Consider the following 27,725-nt stretch of genomic DNA (forward strand, 5'->3'; position numbering starts at 1 on the left):
ATATATATATATATATATATATATATATATATATATATATATATATATATATATATATATATATATATATATATATATATATATTCTATAAAAACAGAACTGTGTAAATGTATAGCTACACGTGTAAAGCTTTTTTCTGTATATAAACTCAAACACCATTACAGTATCTGTGGATCCCTGACCATTTTACGTTAAGAGTGAGTTTCATATTAACAGCAGAGGAGTCAGTCAGTTCAGTCAGTCCTGTGTCCCAGGGCAGCCCTTGGTGTGCGCTACTCAGGCCTCGTTCTGGCAGAGCGTGATGCCCACAGTGTGGAGTTGACAGCTGACCGAGGGAGGGGCGGGGGGCAGGGCGGGCACAGAGGCTCCTTGCCATTTTGGGTAGTGGCATCATTCTCACCCCTCCCCCACCTCAGCCCCTCACGCTGACCTTGTTCTCCACTGCTGCCAGCATGGCATAGAAGAGAGAGTTCTCATTGGCCAAGAGGTTGGATGGTTCGTCGAATTCCACCACCTGAGGATAAAAGCAGTCAAGACAAAAGGTGAAAAAGATGCCCACAAAAGCTGGCACAACTTTTGATTTTCAGAGCTCTGTGGGTGATGCAAGACACCCATCCACGTCAGGCCGTCACACCGCTTTATTCCATTTGAGTTGAAGTGAGTGGTACTCGAGTATAGCTGCAGTAAGAGCTTGTGTGTGTGTGTGTGTGTGTATGGGAGGGGTGTAGCTTGTATGTGCGCAGTGTAGCAGCAGTAACAGGAGCAGGGTTTGTAGTACCTGTCCCTGGTTGAGCACCATGATGCGGTCACAGTTCAGCACGGTCTGCATCCTGTGGGCAATGGTCAGCGTAGTGCAGTCCTCGAAAGCCTCTCGTATAGTCTCCTGTATCAGAGAGTCCGTCTCCGAGTCCATCGCGGCTGTGGCTTCATCCAGGATCAGAATCTGCAGAGAACACCCGGGGCTGTGTCACCCTGCAGGCCAGGACTGATCGGTATACATTTCCTAAGCCTAACCTCAAAATACTCTACAGTACACATTGGCGTACTGACAGACCGGCGCTATTGCACATGTGAAGGATCAAATAGGGTTTGTGTTTTGGTCAGCTTGTGGGCTGTAACTCAAGTCATGCCAAGCTGTGCCGAGCTCTCTTGCTTACCTTGCAGCGCCGCAGCAGAGCGCGGGCCACGCACAGCAGCTGTCTCTCTCCAACAGAGAAGTTCTCTCCGTTCTCCACCACCTCAGACTCGAGCTTCAGAGGCAGTTGAGAGACCTGAAATGGGAACAGAAGGGTCAGCAAGAGGATTGAAAGTAAATTTATTTTAGGGTCTTTGCCAGCAAACCATCCCAAGCACATTCTCCCTCCCTGCCTGACACTTACACACTCCTTCATGTGCGTTCTCTCCAGGACATCCCAGATCAGCTCCTCCTCATACTTATTGAAAGGATCCAGGTTTGATCTACAGGGAGGGAGGAACACACAAGACTTGGTTTAATAACCTCATCTGTAAGTTCTGAGATCAAAAAATATTTAAACGACAAAAAGATCCATATGCACTGCGGTGCTGTGCCCACCTGACTGTGCCGCTGAACAGCACGGGCTCCTGCGGGATGATTGACAGCTTGCTGCGCAGGTCTGCCAGGCCAATGTCACAGATGTTCAAGCCATCAATCTTGATGGATCCTCCACAGGGCTCCACCAGCCGGTACAGCACCACACCCAGAGAGGACTTCCCTGAAACACACAGCTTCACCATTGACTACACAAGTCTCGGTTCGGTACATTGTATTGGTTAAGGTCACTATAGGAATCGCAGGGAATACAGGCTGTGGTTCTGCAGTACAGACCTGAGCCGGTCCTGCCCACGATGCCAATCTTCTCTTTGGGCCGGATGGTGCACGTGATCTTCTTCAACACCAGGGGCAGGTTCTCGCGGTACCTCATCTCCGTGCTGTCGAACGCAATCTCCCCCTCGTGTGGCCATTCCGGGGGCGGGGCCTTGTTCTTGATGCGAGCCGGGGCTTCAAGGGCCAGAGACTGTGGACAGAGAGACAGAGGGTTACATGGTGGAGAGATAGAGAGAGAGAGAGAGAGAGACTGAGAGCAAGAGGCAGTGTAAGAGAAAATGACATCACTGGAGTGTACTGGAAAGGGACCGGTCAGGTATCTTGGAAGTAGAACCCTTAAAAAGTCCAAATTAGTTGTCCTTGGAATGGCAGCAGGAAAGAGCCAGGCTCGGGATGAGATGGATGTGGGAAACGCCAAGAGCAGAACAGGCTGGGTCTTGTTAAGGGCCGATTCATTTTAAAGACGGGCAACCTGTACCTGGATGTAATGGTTAATTCTCGCCACTGAAGTGAACCGAGCCTCCGTCTCAGAGGCCAAGCGTACAGTGAACTGGAAGAGCCCAGTGAGCTGTAAAACACAAATGGGCAGATTAGCATGGGAGGAAGAGGAGGTGAAAGCCTCATATATATATATAATTAACACAAAGCACATACACAGGGACAGAATTTTGTACAACTATTAATTCCTATACAGTCCCCTCACTGAGAATCATTGTGAACAGCAGGAAAGTGTTGTTACAAAAAATATTTGCATTTAACCTTTTCTCAGGTTTGCAGTCAAATACTGAAAACCAGTGTAAAAAATCAAAAGCAGCCTTCAAAATCCAGAATTTCCAATCTCCACACCTCGATGCGGAGTAGCCTTTAAAGTTTGATGTGCTAGGTAGTTAGTTTAAGGCCTGCACTGCTTTCATTGCCTTGGTAGGCTTAAAATCCCAGGGTGGCGCAGGATCATTCCAGTTGTGCCCCAGACTGACCTGCACAGCGTACGAGATGGCCAGGCCAGCATAGGCCGTGGGGATCTGGCCATGCATCATCACGATCATGAGGCCAGTGACGCTGATGAGGGCCACACTGATGACGTCCAGACGCACGGCCAGCCAGCGCATCGCACAGCTGAACAGGTAGAATGGGGCCTGGTTTTCATCCAGCAGGGCTTGGTACCTGAGAGGACATGGCACAACCTGAGCATCGTGCATCTCATTACATGATCTTGTTTATTGCGTAGATTGTGAATTAACGTACTTAGACTTGGAACACACCAAAAAAAAAACACAACACATACACACACGTATGAATGCAAAACCATTAATGTGGAACAGGAATTGCACTGATTTCTGAGTAGGGTCCTTAGTTATTGAGTCTGACAGACCTGCAGAGAAACTCCTCTCCCTTGTCGTATGCGTGCACTGTGGTCAGGCCCTGGATACTGGAGGTGATGTGGGACAGGAAGGGAGACTGGGTGATATTGTCCAGACGCTTCAGCTCTCTGATAAATACCCTGTAAAGCAACCAGACATTGTCAATACACATACACAGCCCTGTGCTTGCATTGACCAGGCACAGTGTGGCAATCAGTCCAAGAAACTATGGAAAAACATCCACCTCCATTTGCATGAGGACAGGGAGAACTATCAGATTTAATTTCAATCAGCCCTTGTAATTTAGTTTTTATAGTGCCCTAAACTTTGTATTTATTTCTTGAAGAGGTTTGTCTCATATTGGTGATGAATTTGTGAATGACACCCAGCATACCTGGAGACCATGTGGAGGATCGTGAAGAGGATGAACAGGGGCCCCACTGCCACCAGGAACCAGGGGAACACAAAACCAATCACACCCAGGCAGAAGAAAACCAGGATCACATTCTGAATGAACATCTCTGCCTGGAAGGGAAGCCGGGTATCCACTGAGGAGCAGAAAGTTTAAGAGAGAAAGCGCGGACGCGAGAGAGAGAATGCAGGGGGTTTAGTGTTACACACAAGTAATAACATGCAAACACACACAAAACGCATCAATCGAGGACTGCAGAAGCTATGGGAGAACCAGTTCTTAGCAGAACATACATTTGGAGTATACCTGAACTTGTAAGATGTCAGGCCCACCTAGTATAAGAAACCTATTATAGATTACCTCACTTAATTGAACAGAGGTTATATACACTCCGTTATACAAAAGTCAGGAGCAGATTTGTGCACCTTCATCCATGTCTTTGGAGAAGCAGTTGAGGATGCGGCCAGTGGGGGTGGTGTCAAAGAACTTCATTGGACTGCGCAGGATCTTGCGGAAGAGCTCATCGTGGAGCCTGGAGGAAGCCCGCAGGGTCCCCTGGACACACACACACAGAAATCACATCAGTCACACCCAGGGGCAGGGGAGCAGATCCTATTGATTTAATTGGGATGGGGGGGAGGAAATAATTCCCATATTTATTAAAATAAACATTTAGATGACTAGGGACACTTGGGACTAGGATATAATTGCACATTGCTTGTAAGTGATCAGAACCTAGCAGCAGTGGCAGGAATGAAGTTGGTGCCGCAAGGCTGTACCTTCACAAAAACGATGCCACGCACAAACTTGAGGACCAGTATGACCAGCATGGAGAGCGTGTAGATGCCAGCGTAGTAATGCATGAAGGGGTTGTCCTTCATGCTGTTGCTCACCACCGTGTCATTTCCCATAGTCACCGACGTGTTCTGTAGGAAGAGAGAGACGTTAGTGTGTGTCGGCGTTAAGTCGTCAAAATCTGATAGGAAGACTGGGAGTGCAACAATCTCCTGTATGCACTCACCCCGCTGCCCTGCTTGATCCAGTAGCTGAGCCACCAGTTGTTGAAGGTGGTGCTGCCCACATTTAAAACAAAGAGCACTATTATGAGCAGGAAGGCCAGGGGGCCTCCACTGGCCTGGATATAAGCCCTGTACACTGACCAAGGCACAGACCCCTTCCCCTTCTCCTCCACCTGCATAAGCTGACCTGGGGAGAGAGCACAGGAGAAAGTCAGCCCAGCTAACACACACAAACAGTCACCAAAACAGAACTAACTGGGCATTAATTGAGAACTTGTTTATGTATTTAACAGTCAATACACACAGATATAAACTTAAAAACTAGCAGGTTAAAAAGGCCAGGTAATGGAGTAAACTGAAAATTAAAAGTGTGGAAGACCATGCGTCAGACATTTAAGAACAAGAGGAGCAATTGTACAAAATAAAATGACATTTATTGCATTTTGGGACAAAACGGCTTAACTCGGAAACAAGATGATCATTTCATTGGCAGCACTCAGTCCAATAGTTCAACTTCAAAAAGTGAGAATGCTAAGCTTCAACCCAGCTCTCATGGCTGAGTGCCTTGATTCACCCCCCTCCGTACCTTTTTGTTGGTCTAGCTTCACCCTCTAGACCCAACCATTGGCCCATAGTGGCAACAAAAATAAAACATTCAAATCATACACCAATATCCCAAACCATATCTACTCCCAAAATATAGTCTTTATATGAAAATTACAAATCTATAATCCTACATCACCTGTACATGGTAAATATCCAAACTATAAATAACAAAATAAGTAAACCACCCTAAACAAAGTAAGCCCTTCCTCATAGAAGGATTAATGTAACTGCCAGGTCTATAAAACCCCTCCGTAAAATGGCCTGTAATTGCCTTTCCTTCACCAATATGGCTGCTCTTCAACCACACTCAAGGTAAGTTTTTGTTGGTTCTCTTTACCTTACTAACCTTATTAACCCCTTTCAAAATATGCTTTTTAACAAATCACATTCAGGTTTGCAATCCATGCATATGGTCTATAATTGCAATATTATAATACCTAGAATGATGATACCAAACATGTTAAACAAACAAATGTAAATGGACATTAGTCATTCAGCTGGAACAACTAAGCAAAAAGAAGCTCCTACCATTGTCCTTGTTGACAGGTTTATCCTTCTTCACAGAGCCAGCCTTGGCAGCTTTCTCTGGGGGCTTCTTCAAGGAGTTACCAGTGTTCTTGTTGGTCACCTGTTAAAGACATAACATTATAGGTATGATGAAATCTATGTAATCAACAACTGCTGTTTTCTCCAGCAGTAACTGTTTGCTACTTGCGTATCGAGCAGGAGGAGTATCCCAGAAAGAAGGCTTTCTGTTGCTTTTTGTCAAGTATCACACAGTAATTCCTTGCTATAACATAGGGGAGATCACCTTCTACGGTCTCATTTTTTTATTTTTCGATTCTGTCAACTTGTTCATAGTTTGCGCTGTGCAAATTCCCCTTCACTTAATCAATTTTTGTCCAAGTTCAGTGGTAAATCAATAGACGAAAATAGTGGAATTATCTGAGTGTTAATTGGCGATAACTTCCTTAATAATGAAGGTACAGGCGTGGTTTAAAAAAAAAGCTGAATGTCAGGGGTCATTGGTGACATTTAAAAATACTGTCACATACCTAAACATTATCCTATCCCTGCAGTAATTCTGTTATGACAGAAGAACATGCACCAAGGCACTACACCCACACAGCCAGTCCCAGCAATGCTCTCTGACACTAGTGCAGTGACTGACCTCAATGTACGGGGCCTCCCCCAGCTGCAGGTTGTTGAACATGGCTGCATAATCTCCGTTCAGCTGCATCAGGTCCTCATGGCTGCCATTCTCTGTGATGCTGCCGTCCTTCATGAAGATCACTTCATCACAGTCCACCAGGTACTGTGCACAGACAGTCAGACAGAACAAGGGAACGGGTGAGCCAGAGCAGTGAGATTGCACCAAGGTGTGGTACCAACCAGCTTGGGTCCATTCCAGTTCCAGGGAAGAGCAAAAAGAGACAGGGGGAGGGATATAGGACTACCTGTAGCTGGTGAGTGACGAACAGAATGGTTTTTTGCTTGAGCTGTTTCTTGATGGCATTGTTGAAGATGTGGTTGCCAACGTGTGCGTCCAGGGCACTGAGGGGGTCGTCCAGGATGTAGATGGCCCTGTCGCTGTACAGAGCCCGGGCCAGGCTGATCCTCTGGCGCTGGCCTCCACTGAGGTTTGCCCCGCGCTCCCCAATCTGCACAGGGAATCGGAAAGCATAAAGCTCCTGAACAGTAATAAACTCACTCGCTTCCCACACCACCCTTTTTATAATTGTAGTACCAGAAACAGGTCTCACAGGGGTCAAATCCAAAAGCATTATGATGCTGGACCTCTACTGGTCAAGGAGACTTACCTCGGTCATGTCACCATTGGGGAGGATAGCCAGGTCAGGCCTCAGACAACAGGCGCTCAGCACCGCGTTGTACCTGAGAAGAAGTCAATGGGTTTTAAATGTTAGGGTGCATGCTACAGGGTTAAGAGGTAGGGTTGTGCAGCTTCAGAAGTACGGACTCGGTGTGGGTTACCTCTCCTCCTCGTACTCCTTTCCAAACAGGATGTTGTGCCTCAAGGTGGCGTTCAGGATCCAGGCCTGCTGAGCCACGTATGCAAAGTCCCCATTCACAGCTATGATGCCTTCCAAGACAGTCATCTGGGGGGGAAAACAAAAGAAAAAAGACAAAAGTGAACTAAGCTGACAATTAAATCATTGAATTTACCTTAAAAAAAAGCAGATTTGCATTTTATTCCCCCCACTGCCAAAAAACAAACCACAATTCATTGAATATAAATTAATTTTACAAATGTTATTATAAATTTCCCATTAACTAGCCATCTCTTTCTTCAAAAAATGATTGAAAATCAATCACAAATACACTGGACTGGATTGGCCCTGGCAGTTTAAGGTTCAGTGTGATCTACCAGCAACCCTGCAGTGCAAATGGGAGAAGTCCAACTTGAGTAGAGAAAGAAAAGAGAAAACTGGCTCTGTACTATACAACAGTGTTGTCCACAAAACCTCTACGTTTTCACTCATGATGCAGCATAAGGCACATTTGGGTTCACAATTTGGTCTTTATGCTTACCTGACCCAGAATAGCGGAGATCAGAGAGGTTTTTCCACTGCCCACACTTCCACAGATCCCAACAAGTTTTCCCTGAATACAGAGAAAAGGAGCAGTTATAGTCACTACACAAACAGAAGGCAAAGAAAGTCCAAATAATAATTACAATCTTTCTGAAATAAGGAAATATACATAGAAACCATATAACATTAAATCACACACTCCCATGGGCTCCTCACCTTCTGCACAGCGAGATCGATACAGTGCAGTGTCCTCTGTAGACGCAGGCTGATGGTCTGGATGACTCGGCTCTCCTCCTCAGGGCAGGATGGCTCTTCACCGTCTGACAGCAGCTGCCCACTCTTCTCCACCAGTGCCCCCTGCTCCACTTTCTCCTGCTCCCTCTGGTCTCTGCGCAGTTTCTTGCGCTCCCGCCGTTGGCTCTCCTTCACGCTCACCTTGGGGGTGCCCCTGGGCGAGGGCAGGGCACTGGAGCTGGCCGAGTCCCATGCCAGGCTGGTGCCCGTCAGCTCTATGGCATTGTGGGGGCTTGTCGGTTTAGCCCTGATCATTTGAACCTCCTCCATTAGAAATAAACTCTGAACAGGGTTGTGAGAAAGGTGCAAAGATATGACAGCTAGTCAAGAGTGGGGAAAAGCCTTGGGTACAGGCAGCAAAACAGCTTCAGGGCTTTAGGCAGGAGCTGCTACTGCTGTGGGGGAAAGGTAGCTCATTAGTGCTATTAACACCTGCCTGACTATGCAAGACTATGTTTTATTTTACAAAAGCAAAATCCATATATTGTAAATGGTATCGCTGCTGGTGATAGGAGTCTCATCTAAATACACAAAAACATTCCATTTCCTTATAAAGCCAACAATTAAATATACTGAGGTAGGTTGCAGATGGAAATGTTTAATGTTGATAATTTAAAAAAAAAAAAGTTAGGCCAAACCTTATTTACAGTAAACAAAAACTATGCTTCAAAATACATCTTCAATTCATTTGATGAAGTATTTTATACTGATGTTTAGCAGGCACACTTACAAACGCAAACACTATGCTGCCTTCCAGAACCAGTACAGCCAACCACAGAACTAAAACGTATTAAGAAAAAGCAGTAAAATGGTTTAAGATGCCGAAATAAATAAAATGAGCAGGACATGACAAAATTTAAATTAAAAAAGTGACAAACAAATTTCATAATTAACTACACAAATATATAATGAGAAAATATGATAAAATGCATTGCCTTTCTTCAGTTTAATGAATAATTGGGTTTATCATTACACACAAGAGAAATTACAGAATTGTCCATAGGGGGAGCTGTTGGCATAATCTTTAGTAGGAAGAGCTACTTGATCATATATATTTTAGAGATGCAAACCCCAAATCGCACCACTTACAAGAGCTCATAATATCCACTCAGCACTTTAAGAAACTAGTCCCTAAGGTGACCGATGTCACACCACAGGAACACTTCAGTAACATTAAGGAGAATGCCATGGACGAGGCAAACGCTCATGTGGAGTGAAGAGAAGTGCTTCCAACCGCACTGTCCACATGAATAATTTCCATTATCAGTAATATGCCAATTAAAAAAAGCCCTGTCAAGTGCCTTATTCTAGTTTATTATAGAAAATGCCGGAAACATCCATCAGATCTCTGATCTTGATGCAAGTGCTTGGTTTGTTGAGACCATTTGGACTAAAAACAACGTTGTCATATCTGCTGCATGAAAGTTTTTTTTTGTGTGGTTATTTATCAGGATTATTTTAAGTACTGCATTTGACATTTGCAGTGCTTATCGTTTTATCATGTTTTAGCATGCCTAATTAGGTCATTTGCATTTACATTTATTTGAAAAAGGCCAGACATTGATGAATGTACATCTAAAGTATATATGTCAGCTAACCAACACATTTTAAAATACAGAGGAAAAACTATTATACAGCAGCACAAGCACGCAGCATTTTCTGCCTGCAGAGTCCTTCAGAGTCCTGTGCTGCTCCATGCAGGTCAGTGATGCATCCCTGCCTCCACAGCTGTGCCGAGTCACAATGCAGCAGAAAGGAGGGGGGTACAGGCCCTGCCAGCAGCACTGCACAATCATTCCCGCCTCACAGATCTTTCCCTAAAATCTCTATTCAGCAGCAGATTAGGACAATGGTACTCGTCCTTCTTCCTCCTGTACTAGGTAACATTTTCTAAATATTAAACTTCACCACTACAGATCTTTTGCTAGACTGCTTTTCAGAGCAAAGCTACACAATAATGGCTTTCTTTTTTTAGCATTGTTTTTTGATCATGTGATGTCCCATTTAAATGTATTTGAATCAGATGCTTAGTTAAATCGTGGAAAATGTTGTATAATTACCAATCACCTGGAAGCACTCAACCTCAACCCTCCTGGTCCTACTTTAACTGCCATTTTTTTCTCTGTCTGCTTACCTTCCAATTTGTCAGTTTTCTTACGGGCAATTCTCAACCGAGAATTGAACAAATTTTCCCTTAATTAGTGTGCAGATATATATATATATATATATCTTTCATTTCAATGTGAATTGGTGGTCATTGTGGAGTGATTATTGAAATAAGATTGTTTCCTCTGGCTTTTCCATCTACAGCTGCTCGTTTCTTTTCCCGCTTCTTAAACTTTTACATATTTTTCAAGGGAACACATTAAGCAAAAGGCAAAACTTTAACTTATGTTAAAAAAAAAATGAAACCCAAAAGCATTCACTGTGAAAGTTCCTGGCATCATTTTCTATCGAGGCAACATTGTCTTTTATGGAAGCAGGATAGTCTGCACTCCACAGGAATTCTGTGTATTTTCATACTGCATTCCCTGCAGCAAACCAGCCATTAGCTGCCACTGAATAGGACAGATAAGCTGGTCACTGCTCTTCGTATAACAAAGAACTCAGAACAACGAGGCACTTGTAAGTCACAGCACGCATCAGTAGGCAGTGATAAGCTACTGAAGGTTAATGATTAAAGTTCAGTCAGATATGCAGACCACTTAAACTATACTAAATACCATTAGCACTATGATTCTGCTGCCTGAATCAGTATGCATTTAACAGTCTTGCATCATAGAACTTTAGGGGAGGAGACAGGGTTTTTGATTGGTCGCTGCCATGATCTCTCACCTTAAACCTCTCCATGGCCACAGAAGCTTCAGAGAGGGACTTCACAGATAAGGGCGTGATTTTGAGCGCAAACGTCATGGCGTTGAAGACTGTGACCACTGTGAAAGCCTTAGAAAGGATCACAGAGGAACATAGTTTTAAAGATCTGCAATTCATATATACAAAATGCACTTGGAATATTGATTTACGTAGAACTACACATTCTGCCCTAATAATACAAAGCTTGTTTAATTACTCAATACTTCTATTAACTATGCTGGCATTACTGCACTTGGCCACTGCATGCTTCAGACTACCAGATTAAACCAAATTAAATCAGTCAGAGATGAGTTTACTGCACGTGCACCATCACATGCTCTCAGCAGTTTCACAGCAAGATCATTGAGAAGTCAGATTTACTTCATCTCCCTTCATTCAGGAGAAAAATTCAAAAGGTTGTTCTTCCCAGGTCGGTCGATATCCTCGTTTGCAAGCATGCATACAAGGTAGTCGCCGTGCAGGTTTGCAGTACCTGAACAGCATTGAGGTCGTAGCCCAGCAGCATGTGTATGGAGAAGGTGGTCACACTGGCGATGACGACCACAATGGGAGCAATGCCTACTGAGATGCTCTGGAAATACCCGGCGCGCTCCAAGAGACCACGCTCCTCCTCACGGATTCCTGCAGCACACAGCACAGTCAGATGCAGCATTAAACACACACACACACACACACCAAATATTCAGCACAACTACCAGAACATAGACTTGTGAGTACTGTTATGGGAAATTTTTTGACTTTTTGCAATTTTCCTTTCTTCCCCAAATGGAATACTTAAAGTGTCTGCATGCAATTCTGGTGTTTTAAAAAACAAAGAACATTTAAAAAAAAATGGGAGTCTCATGGTTAACAAATTGTAGCCTTTATAGACTGAGTCACAATCCTAACAGTGATGGCTTTCATCTGATCCAATTTCAGCGCATTACTGAATGCAATCCTCATTATATATAATGACTAGAGACACGGAAAGAGTTCTAATTAGAACCGACAGCAGTTACTTCTGCAGTCACAAAGCAGGTGAGGATGAGTTTGGCCATAACTTACTTCGTACATCCTGAGAGAAGGCCTTTACCCAGGCATACATCTTTATAAACTTGATGTAATTGAGAATTTCGTTCATCTTCTGGACCCGTTTGTCAGTCACAGCCACACCCTTTCTTCTGAAGTAGGCTGTGAGCCTGGAGACAAACATCTACGAGGCAGGAAATACATTAATGTTAGACCCAACTTCCCATCTTCCCAACAGAAACAGTGAGCACTGTAATAAAATATATATTATCCCCCCTTCTTTCCTTAAAAATTAAGTCTGATTTAGGGGAAAAAAAAAAAAAAAAAAAATGAAATAATATACTTGAATAAACACATTTGGGTCTCAGCTGGAAAACAACATACATACCCTACACTGCAAAAAATATGACTTTAGACTTGTTCTTCTGTACCATGCAATAATACTTTAACAAGAATGACAACCAATGGCAATTAAAAACAATAAAATACAAATCTCAAAGTATGCAGAACAAAACAAAAATATATGCATGTACTCTGAAGCCCTCACCATGGCAGGATAGAACAATATAAAGACTGCAGAGCCCAGCAGCGAGGTTGGTCCCAGAATAATGAGGTTGTATACCATGCCCAAGATGGCAACCACAGGGCCACCAGCCAGCAGACTGCCCATTGCGGCCGCCTCGAACATCCGCTGTCCATCGTTAGAGCACATGTTGATCAGCTGCCACGGGAATAAATATGGACACCATTTAAAAACAGTTTGGATACTTAAACAGTACCAAACTGACATGACATCAGGCCCTGGATTACGACCAAGACACCAGATACTGCTCACATTTGAGTCTGCTCCATTTTGAGCTTGGCACATATCTCATCCACACTATCACCATTTCAAGGTGCCTCATTTGATTATTTTTTATAATCTTTGTGATTAGAAATGTAAACCCTTGTGATTTTACTTTTGAGACCCTACAGTTGATAGACCCCAGTGTGGCTGCCTGCAAAGCACAAAGCACTTCCCTCTGGGACAGACTAAATCATCTAATCGGCCCCTCACCTCCCCCATGGACTTGTCCTTGATATTCTTGAGGCGCAAGATCTTGTTGAACACCATGGTGAGGATAGCGCCACGCAGTCGGGTGCCGGTGCGATAGTTGAGAGCCCAGGTGAGCGCCAGGGACCAGGAGCGCACCACCTCAGTAGTCAGCAAGCCCAGCACCAGCAGCAGGCCATAGGGCAGGTCAGGCTGGCTCTGCTGGGTGTACTCTAGGAGGCGCTTCACCACAAAGGCCTATGGGAAGGGGGGAGACAACACAGAACGCGTGACTAATCCCCCCACCTCACACAAAAATCACTCACACATACATATAAACAAACCCTGTACAAAAGTCTAAACTGTATAGAGAGGTAAACAAAGACAAATGGCATCTTTCTTACTTAAGGAAGACCTATCAAACGACTGCCACTAGAGTATTGGTTAAATGTCTACACGGTACCTATTTGAAGAAAATAAATTAAATAAAAAAACAAAAACTAAACAAACAAAGAAACAAAAACAAAAAACAGCCTCATAGGTGATGTACTGTGAACATTTACCTTTTTTGTTTGCTTTTCTATTAAGATCCTTTAAAAAGAACAAAAGAAACAATGAAAATACTGACATAGCTATTTTAAACAAAGGCAAAATATGGTACATTCCACTACATGACTTTTTAGTTTAGTTGTTCTTTTAGGTTTTCTGTTTTGCTTGCATCGTGCGGATATAAAGACATTGTACCTACAGTCAGACTGGGGAAGAGGGAGAGGACGCGTTTTTTTTAATGCCTGAAAATAAACATCAGCAGTTTAATTATACAGAGACAAAAAAAACTAAAAAAAACTAAAAAAAAAAAAAGAGCAGAAAGAAAGAGAAAGGGACAGCTCAGCAACAGTCAGTCAATCACATCACAAACCATTGGGCTCCTTTTCAGTACTCTTCTCACCTCTACACATGTACAGAGCACCTGAAGAGTCTGGGGGAAACGGCTTCCCCTCTCGCAACCTGTGAAGCACAGTGCACAAGCATATCGAGGGACACACAGACGCACACTGCCACACACCCGCACACACACTCAAGAGGCATTGTCCACAAAGAGGGAGCGCCAGCAAACCATACACAAATTAAGGACAACAGCATACTTTTATTGCTTTCAAATCGATAAAAAATAAATTCAGTTTAAATTTTAAAGTCCACTTCATACAGGTTTATATAAAATAAAAAAAATAAAAGACGATTTAACCCAGTTTGGGCCGGGACAAAAAAAAAAAAAAAAAAAGACGCTGCTTACAGTTTACAGACACCGCCATTCCAAACCTGTTCTAAGGGTGTCGACAGAGTGATACAAAGAAGACGAAAAAAGGGGTGCAGAGAAACATTTCAGTTTTCTTTTCCACTCTCTTTTTGGACATTGCCAGCACTGAGTTGGTAGTTGGAAGTCCAGGGCAACTTGGTGCAGGGCTGCTTCTCATCCCAGAGGGGGGGCACAAGGAATGTAAAGCCAAGGTGCGGATATTTATGGATTGTTTTTCGGGCCTCAATGTATTGTTGAACTTTCAGAAATGACATGAAAATAAAAAAACATGCCACGCAAATGATGCAGAGAAGTCGCTTCCGTATTTGTGCAAAGAGGAGCAGGAGGGGTAAAAATCCATTGCCTCGGCTCTGGCTCAGGCCTGGAGGACTGACTCCTCTCGACTCCCAGGTCCATTTCTTTTCCTTTAAACAAAGGCTATGCCACACAGCCAGTGCTATCGTGTGGTTCATGACCGCAAAACACTTTACTGGTCCCATAAGACTTTAAAGGATTCCTCATTGAGGAGAATCAAAATGAAGGAAGCTTCACAAGTGCCACTTTTCATCTTTATAGAGAAACTTGGAGGGAGTCTGTAGGCAAGTGGTAGCTGAAGACTACAAATCAGTCTTTTGTAGGTGTCCCATGGGAATTAACGTCCAATACATATAAACAGGACATTATACATCAATTTTAGTACCCAAGGTTTAAGAAAACAAACAAACAAAAACAATTGCGTTTATACACATAAAAACTGACATTTTCATAACATTACAAACATTTTTAAGACTTCAATTGCTTAGCAGTCCTTTAAACAATAAAAAAATAAACATTAAATAAAGGATTAGCAAAGTAGATATAAAACCTATTATTCAGACAATACAAAAATACAATACACATATATATATATGCAGGAAAAAAAAACATAAATAATGGTCCTGTCAGCTGTAGGCATTCCTGTGTAGTAAATGTGCCCTTACCTCTCAGACTTTTGGCAGTGGTTTCTGCGCAGTTCTCCCTCTATTTCTCTCCGCAGTATACGGACAGCCTGTGAATGCTAAAGAACAGCTTCTGTCACTTGCTCCACTGTGGGGGGAGAGTGAATTTCTCCTCCTGTGTCTTTCCACATCCAACCCCACCTCCCACCTCCACCCTCTCCCCATTCCCAGTCCACTGAGACCAGGCTCCCCCCAGCACCCTGCACAGGCCTTGCACAAACCTGAAATAACGAACCTGATCACTGAACCGCATATTCACTTCTGTCCGTCATCAAATCGGGGGAAAATCCCTCTTAAAATCAAACTATTACAAAGACTTAAGACTGATCTACTTAGTATTCAAAGCATTAAAAGAGTAACTTCCATATGCGGGACTTGCAATATGTCTTACCCTCCTCTCAGCTTTACATTCAAACACAAATGGTCCTAGGTAGTGGGTATGTTTTTAAAGTCTATGCTGCAGTGGAATTACACATTAAATTTAAAAACAGCAGCTCATGGGGCATACCCGATAGACCTGATGAAGTGACAGTAAATGACCCTGCCGAGGGGCAATGCAGACAATAAAGTGACAGCTCTCTCCCAGAACATATCCTGGGTAAAAATGGCAAATGAGGGTTCACCAAAGCATAACATCCAGCTGCTTTGAACTGTATTCACTGCTGGCCTTCAGTGACCCCCCCCCCCCCCATCACTACGTCAAACATCAGACCTGTTAGTTGTCCCCTCACAGCCTGATTCTCCAAACATTACATTCATTCAATAGAACTGAAATTAAGATCCTCCCCTGTACTATAAGGATACATATTCCCTGAAGTCTGCAACCTGAACTTGGAGCACCTCAGAGCACCTAAGAAACAGAAGCAAGCAGTCTGGCATACCTTCATTTTTCCAGCTTTGTTTTGTTACAGCCGCAATCACGGGATTTATACAGCAAACTGCAGATTGGAGATCACACGTGGGACTCCGGAGGTTTACGCTAGAGGGAAACGTCGGCGACCCTGATGGCCTCTAAAAATCTAAAATCGTTAATACGCCTGTGGGGGGCTGAAGACGCTATTGTTAAAGAGGCAATGGCTCAAGGAGTCTGTGTAGAATCCAGTCTCAAACTGGATTTTTCCTGCACTATGGATTGGGTCAGGGTGAGAGGGGGCATTAGCAGGATTGCTTCTTATACACGGGAAGAAAAATCAGGCTAGACGGCACATTACAGTTAATTCCACTTAAGAGACCAAATTCTGATTCCTACACCCTCTGCCAACCTTCTGTCGCAGGAAGATAACACTGGTGTAAGGCTGTGTGGTCTGGTACTTTTAAGCCGTGTACTGAGGATGACTCTGGTTAATGTGAAGACAGGGCTCTGGATTTGGTTCCAAGGAGACCCTGCAGCAAGGAGTTAATAAAGACAAAGGAGATAAATTCACTACGTACCCTGCAGCGGAACAGTGACAGAAGCTCTTCTTGGCAAAGGTGGTGTGTTAAACCTGACACCCGCAGAAAACGCTTTGCCTGAAAAAATCTTTCACTTTTGCATTTTTCAGGAGAATGTTAATATTAACAACAACAACAAAAAAAACTTACTGACAAAATAGGAAGCTTGGTGTTCTTGCATAATTGAATACAAAGGTTAAATTCACAAGGGGAAAAAACAGGAGCAAGTTTCCACCAATGGAAGACTTTTAAAGAAGGAAATAAGCATTGCAACAAAGAAAAAAAAGAAGCAGCTGTGGTATTCTGATATTTTTGCGGTTGTCACAATCCTACAGTTACCACCAAAAAGCAAAATTACAAAATGGGTTCAGGGCTCTCTCACTCTATAGAAGAGAGGAGTTCTAAATAATTAGACAAACTGCTCCTCTATGACTCTAAATTATAAGAATGGATCATGAATGAATTATAAAATGTTATTTAAACTGTGATGTTACCTGTCGAGAGCCTTCATCGACAAGTACAATTTACTTACCTAAGATAAGAACCCTTGAGATAAACCATCTCATTAACCAGGAGTTTCCTGGTAGAATGTAAAGTTACATAATAACAATCAAAGACATTTTAACTATTCAGCTGTTCATAATTACTCTGAATATCAAAGGGAAAGCCTAACATACTATCAGCATGATCCTTAAAACACCTAAGGAATGAGTAGCCAAGGGATTTAAACAGTTACACTTTACCTTTCACAAACCTGCCCCCCGCTGCCATTTACAAACATATTTGCATGATTTCTATAAGTAAACGTGAGGCACTAGTGTAAGGAGTCATTTCGTATAACTTGACTGACTAAGGTACTACTTCAACTGAGCAAAATAATACATACAGATTACTTTAAAAATAAAAGAATAAACAAAAAGGAAAAAAAATAAACCAAAAACATCGGAATGGTTTTCTTGATCTAGTTAAACTTTTGCCTTTGCCTTTAATGCATGAAAGAAGTTAAAATACAAACACGTTGGACTGGAGCATTTAATGATCTACTATTACCCTTACCAAAAAAGTCCATATCTGAATTTAGTAGTGCAAACACACATTGGTCTCCCAGACCTCGTCAGCGAGGTTTTAACGCCGTTCTGGAGGTGGCGTCAGCAGTGGACCATTGCTCTCCAGGGTCCCCGACGCATGCAGCCCATGCACTGCAGACATGCGTTTTGGTAAAGGTAAGCACAGCGAGGCTCCGGTTCCCCACTCACCTTTGACCCCTACAATCTCGGTTTAGAGTTAGTGTAAAAATGGAATGGTGTTACTTACTGGTCCACAGAAGCCTGCGAGCTGTGTGATCATGAGGCAGAATATAGATAGGAGCAGCCTGGTGCGGCAGAACCTCCAGACCACGCTGTGTAAGGAGGCCTCTTCCCCACGGTTCTTCAGCTCTGCCTGCCACAGCCCCGAAAGCCTGCACACACAGCAACGCACTGTCAAACTGGGCACTGAATAAGCCATACTTCCCATCTCTTCCTCACACTCGCATTTTTAATACTATTATTTAACTTCCCAGTAAATCTTAAGTTTCATGTGCTGCAGCACATTTTATTGTCTGGTTCTTATTCATTGAATGCTGTACCAGACATTCTCAGGTCATGACCGGATGAGTTCCTTTCTCTTAAAAGGTAAGCTTGGTTAAAGAACTCTGCAGTTCCCCAAAAAAGATTAATTGGAGGCTACAGAAATGCAAGGCTCTTGACTAATGCTATTGGCTCAGATGAAAGGTAGAACAAAATCTACAAGAAATGCAAACAGTTGTGGAGGTAGTTTGTTAAGAGATATTGTTTCTGGAATGTGGTTGGGTAGGGGTTTGAAAGTGTGTCAAAGGTAATAGCTGCAATAACATGATCAAGGCACATACGGCCCAGCCCAAGCCCAGGAAACTGACCTCCTGCTGTTGTGCTCTGAGCTCTCCCACTTGGACACTGCCCAGATGTCCTCCATGAAGAGCTGTCCTTTCTTATAAGCTTTGATGGCTAAAGGAGTGAGCCAGTTGAAGGTCATGAAGGAGAACAGACCAACATTGTCCACAGGGTGCACGTGTCTGAAAAAACAAAACACTTATTGGCTTGCACTGAACATGACAACATGCTAACATGAATATCTGCTGACACTTTACAATAATGGGCCCCAATTCTTACCGAATTATGTCATATGATTGCTTCACACACTTCCACGAGTTCTGATGTTGATCATATGTGACTTTCCACCACAAAACCAATTTTCAAAAATTAGATTACTTTATGCGATTGAGTTACATTATTGCCTTATAATGATCTATAACTTAAGATATGTTAATTCCTCATAAAGTTATAACATTTTAAAGTCCCACTACTTTTAGTTAAAGATACGTTCACATTCTCCTCATAACCTCCTTAGCAACATACACTTCTAACCATCCAATTCACATGACATTTGGCATACATATTCCTCACAATATAATGTAAATGTAGTTTTAAAGTTAACAGTGTGCCTCAATGGGATTTTGAAAAATCAAAATTTGAAGTATTCATACTATTAAATGCTTTTACTGAACTTAAGCACGTGATAGTGTTATATTTTTGTTTAAAATGACACAGCAAAATCTATGGTGTTAAATTTACTGTTAAAATATAGTTTATAAAAACTGTTGTTTCAACACTTGGGTTAAACTGACACTCTTGAGAGTCACTAATACTGGGTGTCCAAATAAAGAGTGTTGATTTTACACTGTACTGGTGTAAAACCAAATAACTTACCATTCCCATAATGCATTGTGGTAGTTTCCTGAATCATTTTTTTTTTTCTTAATACTTGTATAAATGTTAATTATTGTAAAGGAATTATTGTTTGATGGTCAAATGTGTCTTTACCCGCCAATATATGTATATTCGTGTTTTTCTACCCTAATGAGTGCAAACTTATCTCTTTGAGTCAACACCTATCATAATCTTTGTCTATTTCTCTGCTTGTGGTGGTGCTTGTAAAAACTAGGCATGACCAGTCTGCATGTCTGAATGGGTCTGGGCATTTACTTACTGAAAAATTAATTGTAAAACCAATGAAATTACTTTGTTTAAGGTTATATACATATATTAAACAAAGGACTGCTAGATTTTACTACACATTATCAGTGCTACACATGCACACATTTCTGATCATCCAGAGCAGGGGTAGTCAATAGACAGACCACGAGAATAATTGTAATAGATTTTTTTTAAATGTACTGTTACGGAGGTTTGTTGCACTCAGTGCTTTTTATTGTGTTGTACCTAGTAGCAGCCCTTCCTGGTTATTAGCAGAAAGGATGTAACATATTCATATAGGACGTCCTATATAGACCCCGTGATCCAATTAGTTAGTGAGTTGATTGCTCGCAGATTCCTGGTTCGGGCGTCTCTATACGCGGTCTGGACTGGGGCAAGAGCGGGACTTTGTACTCGTCAAAAACACAGGTATTCAGTTTGTTTTCCTGATTTCTATTAATAAATAGCAGATCGTTTGATGTGTGGACATATTTCAACCTCGCCTCCAAAGTATAAAAGTGCATACACACGACCAGGGAGGGGGCTCATGGTGCCATAGCTTGTGTTCACCTAGAAACTCCTACATCAGTGGTGCAAACAGCTGATTTCCAATGCAGACGCGTATTTCTAGCAGGAGCACAAATCGAGAGTTGTGCATCCTCACCCGTTTCAATTACAGAGACCCACCGACATAGATCTAAGATTGACAAGCACCAGCATCCGCGTCTAGTTTGCATGTATAATGTCGGTTGATTTGTGATTTTTCACTGGTGATATGTGGTTAAGTCCAAATCTGTCTGATTTCATGGAGATTCTCCTCTTTCCATCTTTTGGGGGAGGACTCCCGAACCCCCCGCACTGAATTTCTCAATCCTCTTTGCCCTCATTTTGCAACATTAATTTTGAACAGTGGACAGTGATAAAGGGAAGTGGTAAAGACTTTAATCTAATTAATACTTAACTTGCATCTATTTAAATGTTTTCTTTGTGTACTTTGTCAAATTAATGAACTAAATATAAGCAACAGGGTATATTACTCTGATCCAGAGTGTAACAGATCCAGAGAAACAAATCCAGTGGTATTGCTACTTATCGTTCAATTGATAAAAGCAGAGTAAACAGGGTTTTATCACTTTACTGGAGTAACACAATGAGAATGTTTTAACACTAATGAGAGTAAAATTTGTAAGTGTTAAGTGTTAATTACCCCATAGTGCTAAATGTAATCAACACTGTTGAGAGTAGTGCAGTGTTACATTTATACACGCAATAGAGTGAAAACACTGGAAATTTAACACTGGTGCAAGAGTAACTTAACACTTTTCAGTCTTTAAGATTGAAATAAATACTGTTTTTTTTTTAGTGTGCTTACAATGGTATAAGTAGTTTTTCTGTATTAAGTAAATACTAGTTTATAAAACATGAATTGTTATCTAATCGCTGCCTTCACCAGCTGGAGCACTAAACTTTTAAGTATATTTTGTTATGATAATCATACATTTTGCATGCAATACAAAACTTTGGTTTCAAAAACAAAATCTGTACCTTCAAGTGACATGCACCTGCTTAATGTGGGATTGTAAATGTACAGAAATGTATCTAGAAAACAAAATCATGTGAAATGAATATGTAATAAGGGAAAATAACAAAGGCAGAGTTAACATATGTGTTTTGACCTTACTCAAGACAATATGCTTGAGTCACAAATGAAACGACCCTCTCCCTCTCGGGGTTTACATGGTTTTAGTTTATTGTACTCAGGACGAGCTGCTGTTTACCCGACATCATGAAAAGTAAGGGCAAAGGAGTGTCTTGTGCCTTGCATCATTGTTTAATAATTTGTTTTCCTGATCTTACCAGAATGGTTCTTCACGTCACTGCTAGCAAGCCGTGAAAATAAACATTTTATAAAATTAGGATTACAACACGATATACAGTACTGAACAGTGCACAACAGAGCCAAAACTATAGTGAGCATAATAAGAATAGGAAAAAAAGGCATTCCGCATTGCCATTAACCTGAATAATAATAAATGGACCAGTTATCTTGCAATTTTAAATGTAATGGTATATACACTTATCACAGACAGTAGCTTCTGCACGTAAACTGTGGGCTTACATGTGGAAATGGGTGTTTTTCTTGTGTTTTCGTCAATTTTACGCCACTTACTAGAGTATCTGGGATTGACCCTGTCCTTCTCTGTGGCTGTATACCTATATTAAATACCTTCTGGTTGCTCTGCTTGAGCAAGCAGATTGAAATGACACCGTACATGGCAAGAGGAAAATCTGAGCTTTGTTCTGATACCAAACATCACAGCTTTCGCACTGGTATGACACACAACTATTAAGCTTAAGTGACTGAACTTACCATTTTTTTGGTATTCTTCAAGAAATGTCCAGTTTATAGCACATACATATTATATTTGATAACTTTTTTAACTGAAATTGAAAGTTAAGATGTTCTAGTATATGAACACTGAAAACTCAGAATTGATTATATAGACCCTTTTTGACTACATTTCCCTATATCGAGAATACTGTATTTGTGGTGGTGCGTCATGTATGTAAAATCCCTATACTCAAACCTAGTCTGTAACCCTAACCCTAACCCTGTAATACATGCCATTAAGAGCAGAACTCAGATGAAGTATTCATGTGTTATGCATACATCAATTAATTATGAATTGTTGCCCATTATTGAAAAATGTAACCGAAAGTCTCCATGAGTACATGTTTAAGTTCAGGTGTTTTCAGATTGTTCTGCTTGCTTACTTTTTAGTGGTGCGAAAGGGCTTGAGGAGGCCAAGGCTGTGATGATATTTGCCCCGATGCCTGTCCTCCTCCAGCTCTTTGAGGTAGGAGGGTACCGTGCTGTCCAGGGGCAGGCCCTCGGCCCGTGCTGCGGTCTCCAAGGCATCCTGACACACGGAACGCTGCAGAAGAGACAGACGCTTCACTGTAAGCTCAAGGTTTGTCTTTCACAGTTGATGTAAAACATATGCACTACAGGCAAGACAAAAAAAGGAATCAATACAGATACCTTTCTTTGGAGTGTAATGTGGCATTGATTAAATAGATATACATTTAAAAATAATTAATTTAATGTAATTTCAGGCATTCTGCCAACAGTTACCACACAGAATACAGACTGGCACAGAAGCTCAGGAAGAAATTGCTCAGTAATTCTACACTAGCCTTTCAGATTTTTTTTTTTTTAAAGCTCTCTGTACCATGTTTTTGCACATTGCATCCGATACACTGGCCGAAAATACATCAAGATGAACACACTTATCTGGGCGTGTCGTCTAGTACCTTGGATTGAAAACGTAATTTCAGCAAAGCAAAGCATATAACGAGTTCTGGTTGTCTTCACCCAATAACAAGCACATTTTTTCAAGCCTTCATTTCATTACACAGAATACATTATCTGCAGGAATTCCATGTGAAACGCAAACAAGATATTTCTGCCCTATCCAACCCTCGTATACACTGGGGTATAGGCTACATGGTTTTACTGCATGTTTTGCACATAGATGGCAAGAAGCTGTCTGTTATCAGCATCCACTGTACATGCTGCAATTTAAAACCTGTTCAGGAAATTACAGGGCAGCCAGCTGTGACCTTAGTCTCCAGGGATTATTATTAGTGATAAAACAAATCTGCTGAACTACACAAGCATTCAGTTTGGATTTTATGGGACACTTTGGCTCTGGAAGCATGCAATAGAGGGTTTTACTTTTTGGATGTTTTTGCTTCAAAGTAGAACTCACATTAGGGAATGAAAAATGGCAGGGACAGTTTACTCCCAGTCCACAGAAAACAGTAGCCGGCTTTCCCTCTCTCTTCATAAGAACTGACAGTGGTTTGAATCAAGAAAAGGTTGTGTGGCTGTTCTTTTCTGTGTTTTATATTAACTCAAGAACCTCTTTAAGCACCCCAGGGCAGTGTGTTACAAAATGAGATGGTGAGATCCAGGCTCATAAAACAGGCACATTAGTAGCATTGACCTCAATCTAATTATAGTGAAGTCAGCTCATTTTAATTAGTTGTTGGTAGAAAAACCCCAAAAAGCAGATGAAGCTGGCATTTTAAATTAACCCTCTCTCAGCATGAGCATACATGTTATTACAAGCAGCATCTCACCAGCACAAGGTTAAAAAGTGACAACTGTGTGCACAAATCAACATTTCCCTCACAAATAAGCAAGCACTTCAGATGCAGTAGAAACAATACTGTTCCCCAAAAAAGACCTTCTTATAAAGAGTATACATTAACATATTTTGTTCTCATGACAGTTATGCTGTATTTGGAATACAATGAAAATAAATACAAGATTCCATGCTTGAGAACATATCATGCAGTTGTGGCTTTGAGCGAGAGTCCTCTGCAGCTAATGCAGTGCCCTGGAGCTCATTTGGTTCAGATCAAGCTCCAGGCTTTCATGTTTGCATTGTCAACTCATGTGAAACACGACAAATGGGAAAACCAAACTTTTGCCTCCAGAGAGAGATTTATGTTCAATCAAAAGGAATGTATTACAAGCAGCTGCACAGAAGAAGTTCAAGAGGTGATCTCAAGAAGTCTTAAAAAAGTTAAGAAATACAGGCACTTTTATGCAGACCAGACAGGAGAGGAAGATAACAGGGCAAACGTCTGTCCCGTGATGAGTGGCAGTTTAGTTTCTGCCTGACAACTTGTGAGGAACAACCATATATGGTTGAACAGGGGCAAATGTAAGGCATATGTAATGTTGAATATTAGGGGGGCTTGGATGATTTATCATGCCCAAATTGCTGTTGAAAACTGGTTCTTATCAGACCCCGTTCATCTGGATATCAGGGATGAAATATAGCACAGTAAGACAGTGACATTGTTGAGACAAACGTACAAAAAAGACATTCAGTTCTTCACCTGCCTCACCTTAATGTTGGTAAAACAGGAACAACTTGTACAGATTTTTATTTACTGCACTTTGTAATGTTTTGAAAAGGTTTCGTACGAGAACTGAAAGTCAACCTGGGTATGGGTTCCGTTTAATAAATAAATAAATATTATTGTCATAATAACGCAGCTCTAAACTGAACGTGAAAGGCAGAACTATGTAGTATACTGGATTTTAGTTTACTGAAAACAAATATTCAAAGTATACATACAATTTCAATCTAAATAGTTTTGTCATGAAAACACTTGCCTTCATTCTGTGTATTTTCATAATAGGCTGTGAAACCAGCAAAACAACATCAAGAAAATTAGATACCAAAATGGCTGTGAAACAGTCATTGGGCTGACGTCAAGGTAATATATTTTTAATGTTGACACTGAAAATGCTGTTCTCTTCCTTCCACTCTCTAAATAGAAGATGGAATACTGGTTTCTTTGTTTATTTCTAACAGAGATAGGGAAACCAAGGAGGAACTAGACATCACGAGTCATTCATTCTGCAAAGGGCTGGTGGAATTCTACTTCCTGCATGCATTCAAGTGAATTAAAAAACAACCAAAAAAAAGCTCCTTATTTAAAGGCTTTCATCATGCCTGATTCATAGCAGTAGTCTGCTCTCTAGCTTCTCTCTGTATGTGCTGGGCTGCCAGCCCACAGTCACGTTTTGCTAATGCTCTCACGTTGCACAAACACACAGCAAGAGAGAACACTTCAGTGTCAAACAGCCAATTGTGCTTCCAGTGAGAGAGTAAAATCATTGCTGCCTAGACTGCCACTGGTTGTTCAAGCAGGCCGAGAGCCAATTGGAAAGCTGCAGTTATGTAAATAATTAAACCCAGGCAGAGCAGGCCGCTATTGGTGGAGAGGTTGCCAGTCTGGTAGCCAATGGTCACATGGCAGTGTTTAGAGAGGGTCTCCGGGGAAGAGGCAGCAGAGAGGCTCTGTAGGCAGGGAGACCAGTGCAGTCTCAGTCACATCCTGCTGACTGTGACAGGATAGATAGCAGTACCCACATAACAACAATAAACCACACTACTCCAGAACCGACTCCAGTAAAACAGCTGAAAAAGGCCAAGATTTCAGGGGTGGCTAGTTTTGGGCTATGCCCAGATATGTTATGGAAAGCTGATGAAATTCAATACCTTTTCCATCCAGTACAAGACCTGTGCTTTCTCAGTCTCTCTTTATCATGCAACTAAACAAAGCATTCCGTTTTTCAAAACACTAATAACTGCAATTGAATTAGATAATGTGTTACATAAAGGTCAAGGAAAATAGTAATTATTACAGGATGTATCAAAAAGCATTGATCAAAGTGTACCACATGAAGACCACACAGCAGAACTGAGCACATTGCTGTAGCATTAAGTTTAAGTAAAATTAATTTATTGTGGTTGATTAGAATACAATAACATACAACATACTGCAATAAATGTAGTCATACTTCAATCACAAAAGCACTATAAATTAAACCACATTTACAATACAGGTTTTCATTGAGACTGCAGAAGCTACATATAGTTGGGCCTAAAGGATGCAAATCCATATACACACTGCCTGACAACACTCTATAAAGTACACCCCCAAAATTTAAAGATTTTTGCTTTACTTTCAAGTTAGACTGACCTTTGAGAGTTTGAACTGGCCATTATCCTTGGGCTGTGGAGTCTCTCTGCTGGGCACTCCCCTGTATTCAGGGCTGGGGAGCACGTAGTCCTTTTCCAACTCAAGGTCTTTCATTTTCGCTGACCAACATAGGACCACAGATACTCTATATCTGTACACGTACTCACAATATGACACTGAATGGAAAAAAAAAAAAATCAGAATCAACCACACACACAAAAAGTTTCCATAATGCAACATTTTTTTAACTGCCTGCTGGACAGTAACTATTAATTTTTGGTTTCAATTAACTCATTCTTAAATTCTGATATTTCACAATTCCATAACACTAAATTATGATAAACAGAAGCCAAATCAACTACAAATGTGCCATACGGAGGACTTGAATACATCTTAATTTATGAAAACAGAATGTAAAGCATTGTCAAAGACTGAAAGGACTTCTTTTAATGACATTGTTGATGGTCTCCGTCTATAGAAGACCGAAAATCTGCCCATTTCTTGCGAAAAGACCATTCTGGTTATCTTTGTAAAGGTGACCCTGCCTCTGTTTTCTGTATGAATTGCAAAGTGCTGCAGTATTTCATCAAACCAGGCCAGGTAAGGTGAGAGACGGGGTTGTATTTGAAATAATTCAGGAGAGGTCTGCACTGCAGTGTCCGCCTTCACATCCCAGCAATGATGCGCAACTTAACCGGAGCATTAGTGGTTTCCAATACGTAACCCGACTCCATATTCCCAACCAACACACACAAACACACAAAGTACTGAAATCGTGGGTTAATATATATAAACAAGCAGATCTGAAATAAATGAAGGAGACACCGAAGAGCAATTTCCTCACACATCGAACTACACGTGAACAGCTAGTGATGTAAAAGGACGCATCATCGAGTTAAATGATCATGTAAATTTAATTCGCCTGTACTGTAGCTGGTTCCTAGACATGTATAGATCCCTATGAGTTCACGCATGACTACTCGCCCCTGCAAGCTTTACACCCCTTTCCGAGAAAACCTTTAGCTTTTGTGGAAACAAAAGCTTGCAGAGACAATGCTCTTGTGTTATTAAATCTGTATGTTCTGCTGTGCATGTCTCTGCGGAGCTGTCCGGATTCAAATATTACACAAACAGGTACAGGATGTTATGGACACTTTGACGGTAAATGCACCCTTCTAAATATCCGTTTAAGTTGTGCATTAGCAAATGGGTATATATTGCAGTACATCTGCAGTACAGAGTGTGTGTACGTTAGCGCTACACATACATACATTGGTGTAGTGCAACAGTCATGGTGTATTTGTTCAGATTTTTTCTTAATCCGTCTTGTGACTAAAAACACGCTTACGTTAATACATATGTAGATGATGG

The 27,725-nt window shown here is 41.6% G+C and overlaps 1 protein-coding gene across 1 annotated transcript in view; it reads right to left on the reverse strand.

Annotated features, from left to right (window-relative positions):
• Window positions 1–53: 53 nt before the first annotated feature.
• Window positions 54–27,725, reverse strand: part of abcc5 (ATP-binding cassette, sub-family C (CFTR/MRP), member 5) — a 28,078-nt gene continuing 406 nt past the window's right edge. The window contains exons 2-30 of the mRNA XM_066709071.1: window positions 26,355–26,530; window positions 22,560–22,720; window positions 18,668–18,823; window positions 18,046–18,190; window positions 13,030–13,263; window positions 12,520–12,693; window positions 12,009–12,156; window positions 11,437–11,585; window positions 10,926–11,033; window positions 8,013–8,372; window positions 7,795–7,866; window positions 7,237–7,361; window positions 7,065–7,137; window positions 6,702–6,905; window positions 6,416–6,559; window positions 5,773–5,872; window positions 4,641–4,825; window positions 4,399–4,545; window positions 4,045–4,174; window positions 3,602–3,755; window positions 3,219–3,347; window positions 2,824–3,010; window positions 2,325–2,414; window positions 1,847–2,036; window positions 1,574–1,733; window positions 1,380–1,458; window positions 1,158–1,271; window positions 779–943; window positions 54–514 (exon numbers count right to left, since the gene is read on the reverse strand). Of these exons, the coding sequence (XP_066565168.1) occupies window positions 413–514; window positions 779–943; window positions 1,158–1,271; window positions 1,380–1,458; window positions 1,574–1,733; window positions 1,847–2,036; window positions 2,325–2,414; window positions 2,824–3,010; window positions 3,219–3,347; window positions 3,602–3,755; window positions 4,045–4,174; window positions 4,399–4,545; window positions 4,641–4,825; window positions 5,773–5,872; window positions 6,416–6,559; window positions 6,702–6,905; window positions 7,065–7,137; window positions 7,237–7,361; window positions 7,795–7,866; window positions 8,013–8,372; window positions 10,926–11,033; window positions 11,437–11,585; window positions 12,009–12,156; window positions 12,520–12,693; window positions 13,030–13,263; window positions 18,046–18,190; window positions 18,668–18,823; window positions 22,560–22,720; window positions 26,355–26,468 (4,299 nt within the window). The 5' untranslated portion in view covers window positions 26,469–26,530 and the 3' untranslated portion in view covers window positions 54–412. The remainder of the gene's footprint in view (window positions 515–778; window positions 944–1,157; window positions 1,272–1,379; window positions 1,459–1,573; window positions 1,734–1,846; window positions 2,037–2,324; window positions 2,415–2,823; window positions 3,011–3,218; window positions 3,348–3,601; window positions 3,756–4,044; window positions 4,175–4,398; window positions 4,546–4,640; window positions 4,826–5,772; window positions 5,873–6,415; window positions 6,560–6,701; window positions 6,906–7,064; window positions 7,138–7,236; window positions 7,362–7,794; window positions 7,867–8,012; window positions 8,373–10,925; window positions 11,034–11,436; window positions 11,586–12,008; window positions 12,157–12,519; window positions 12,694–13,029; window positions 13,264–18,045; window positions 18,191–18,667; window positions 18,824–22,559; window positions 22,721–26,354; window positions 26,531–27,725) is intronic.

Source organism: Amia ocellicauda, chromosome 7 (assembly GCF_036373705.1).
Source record: "Amia ocellicauda isolate fAmiCal2 chromosome 7, fAmiCal2.hap1, whole genome shotgun sequence".
Classification (NCBI taxonomy): domain Eukaryota; kingdom Metazoa; phylum Chordata; class Actinopteri; order Amiiformes; family Amiidae; genus Amia; species Amia ocellicauda.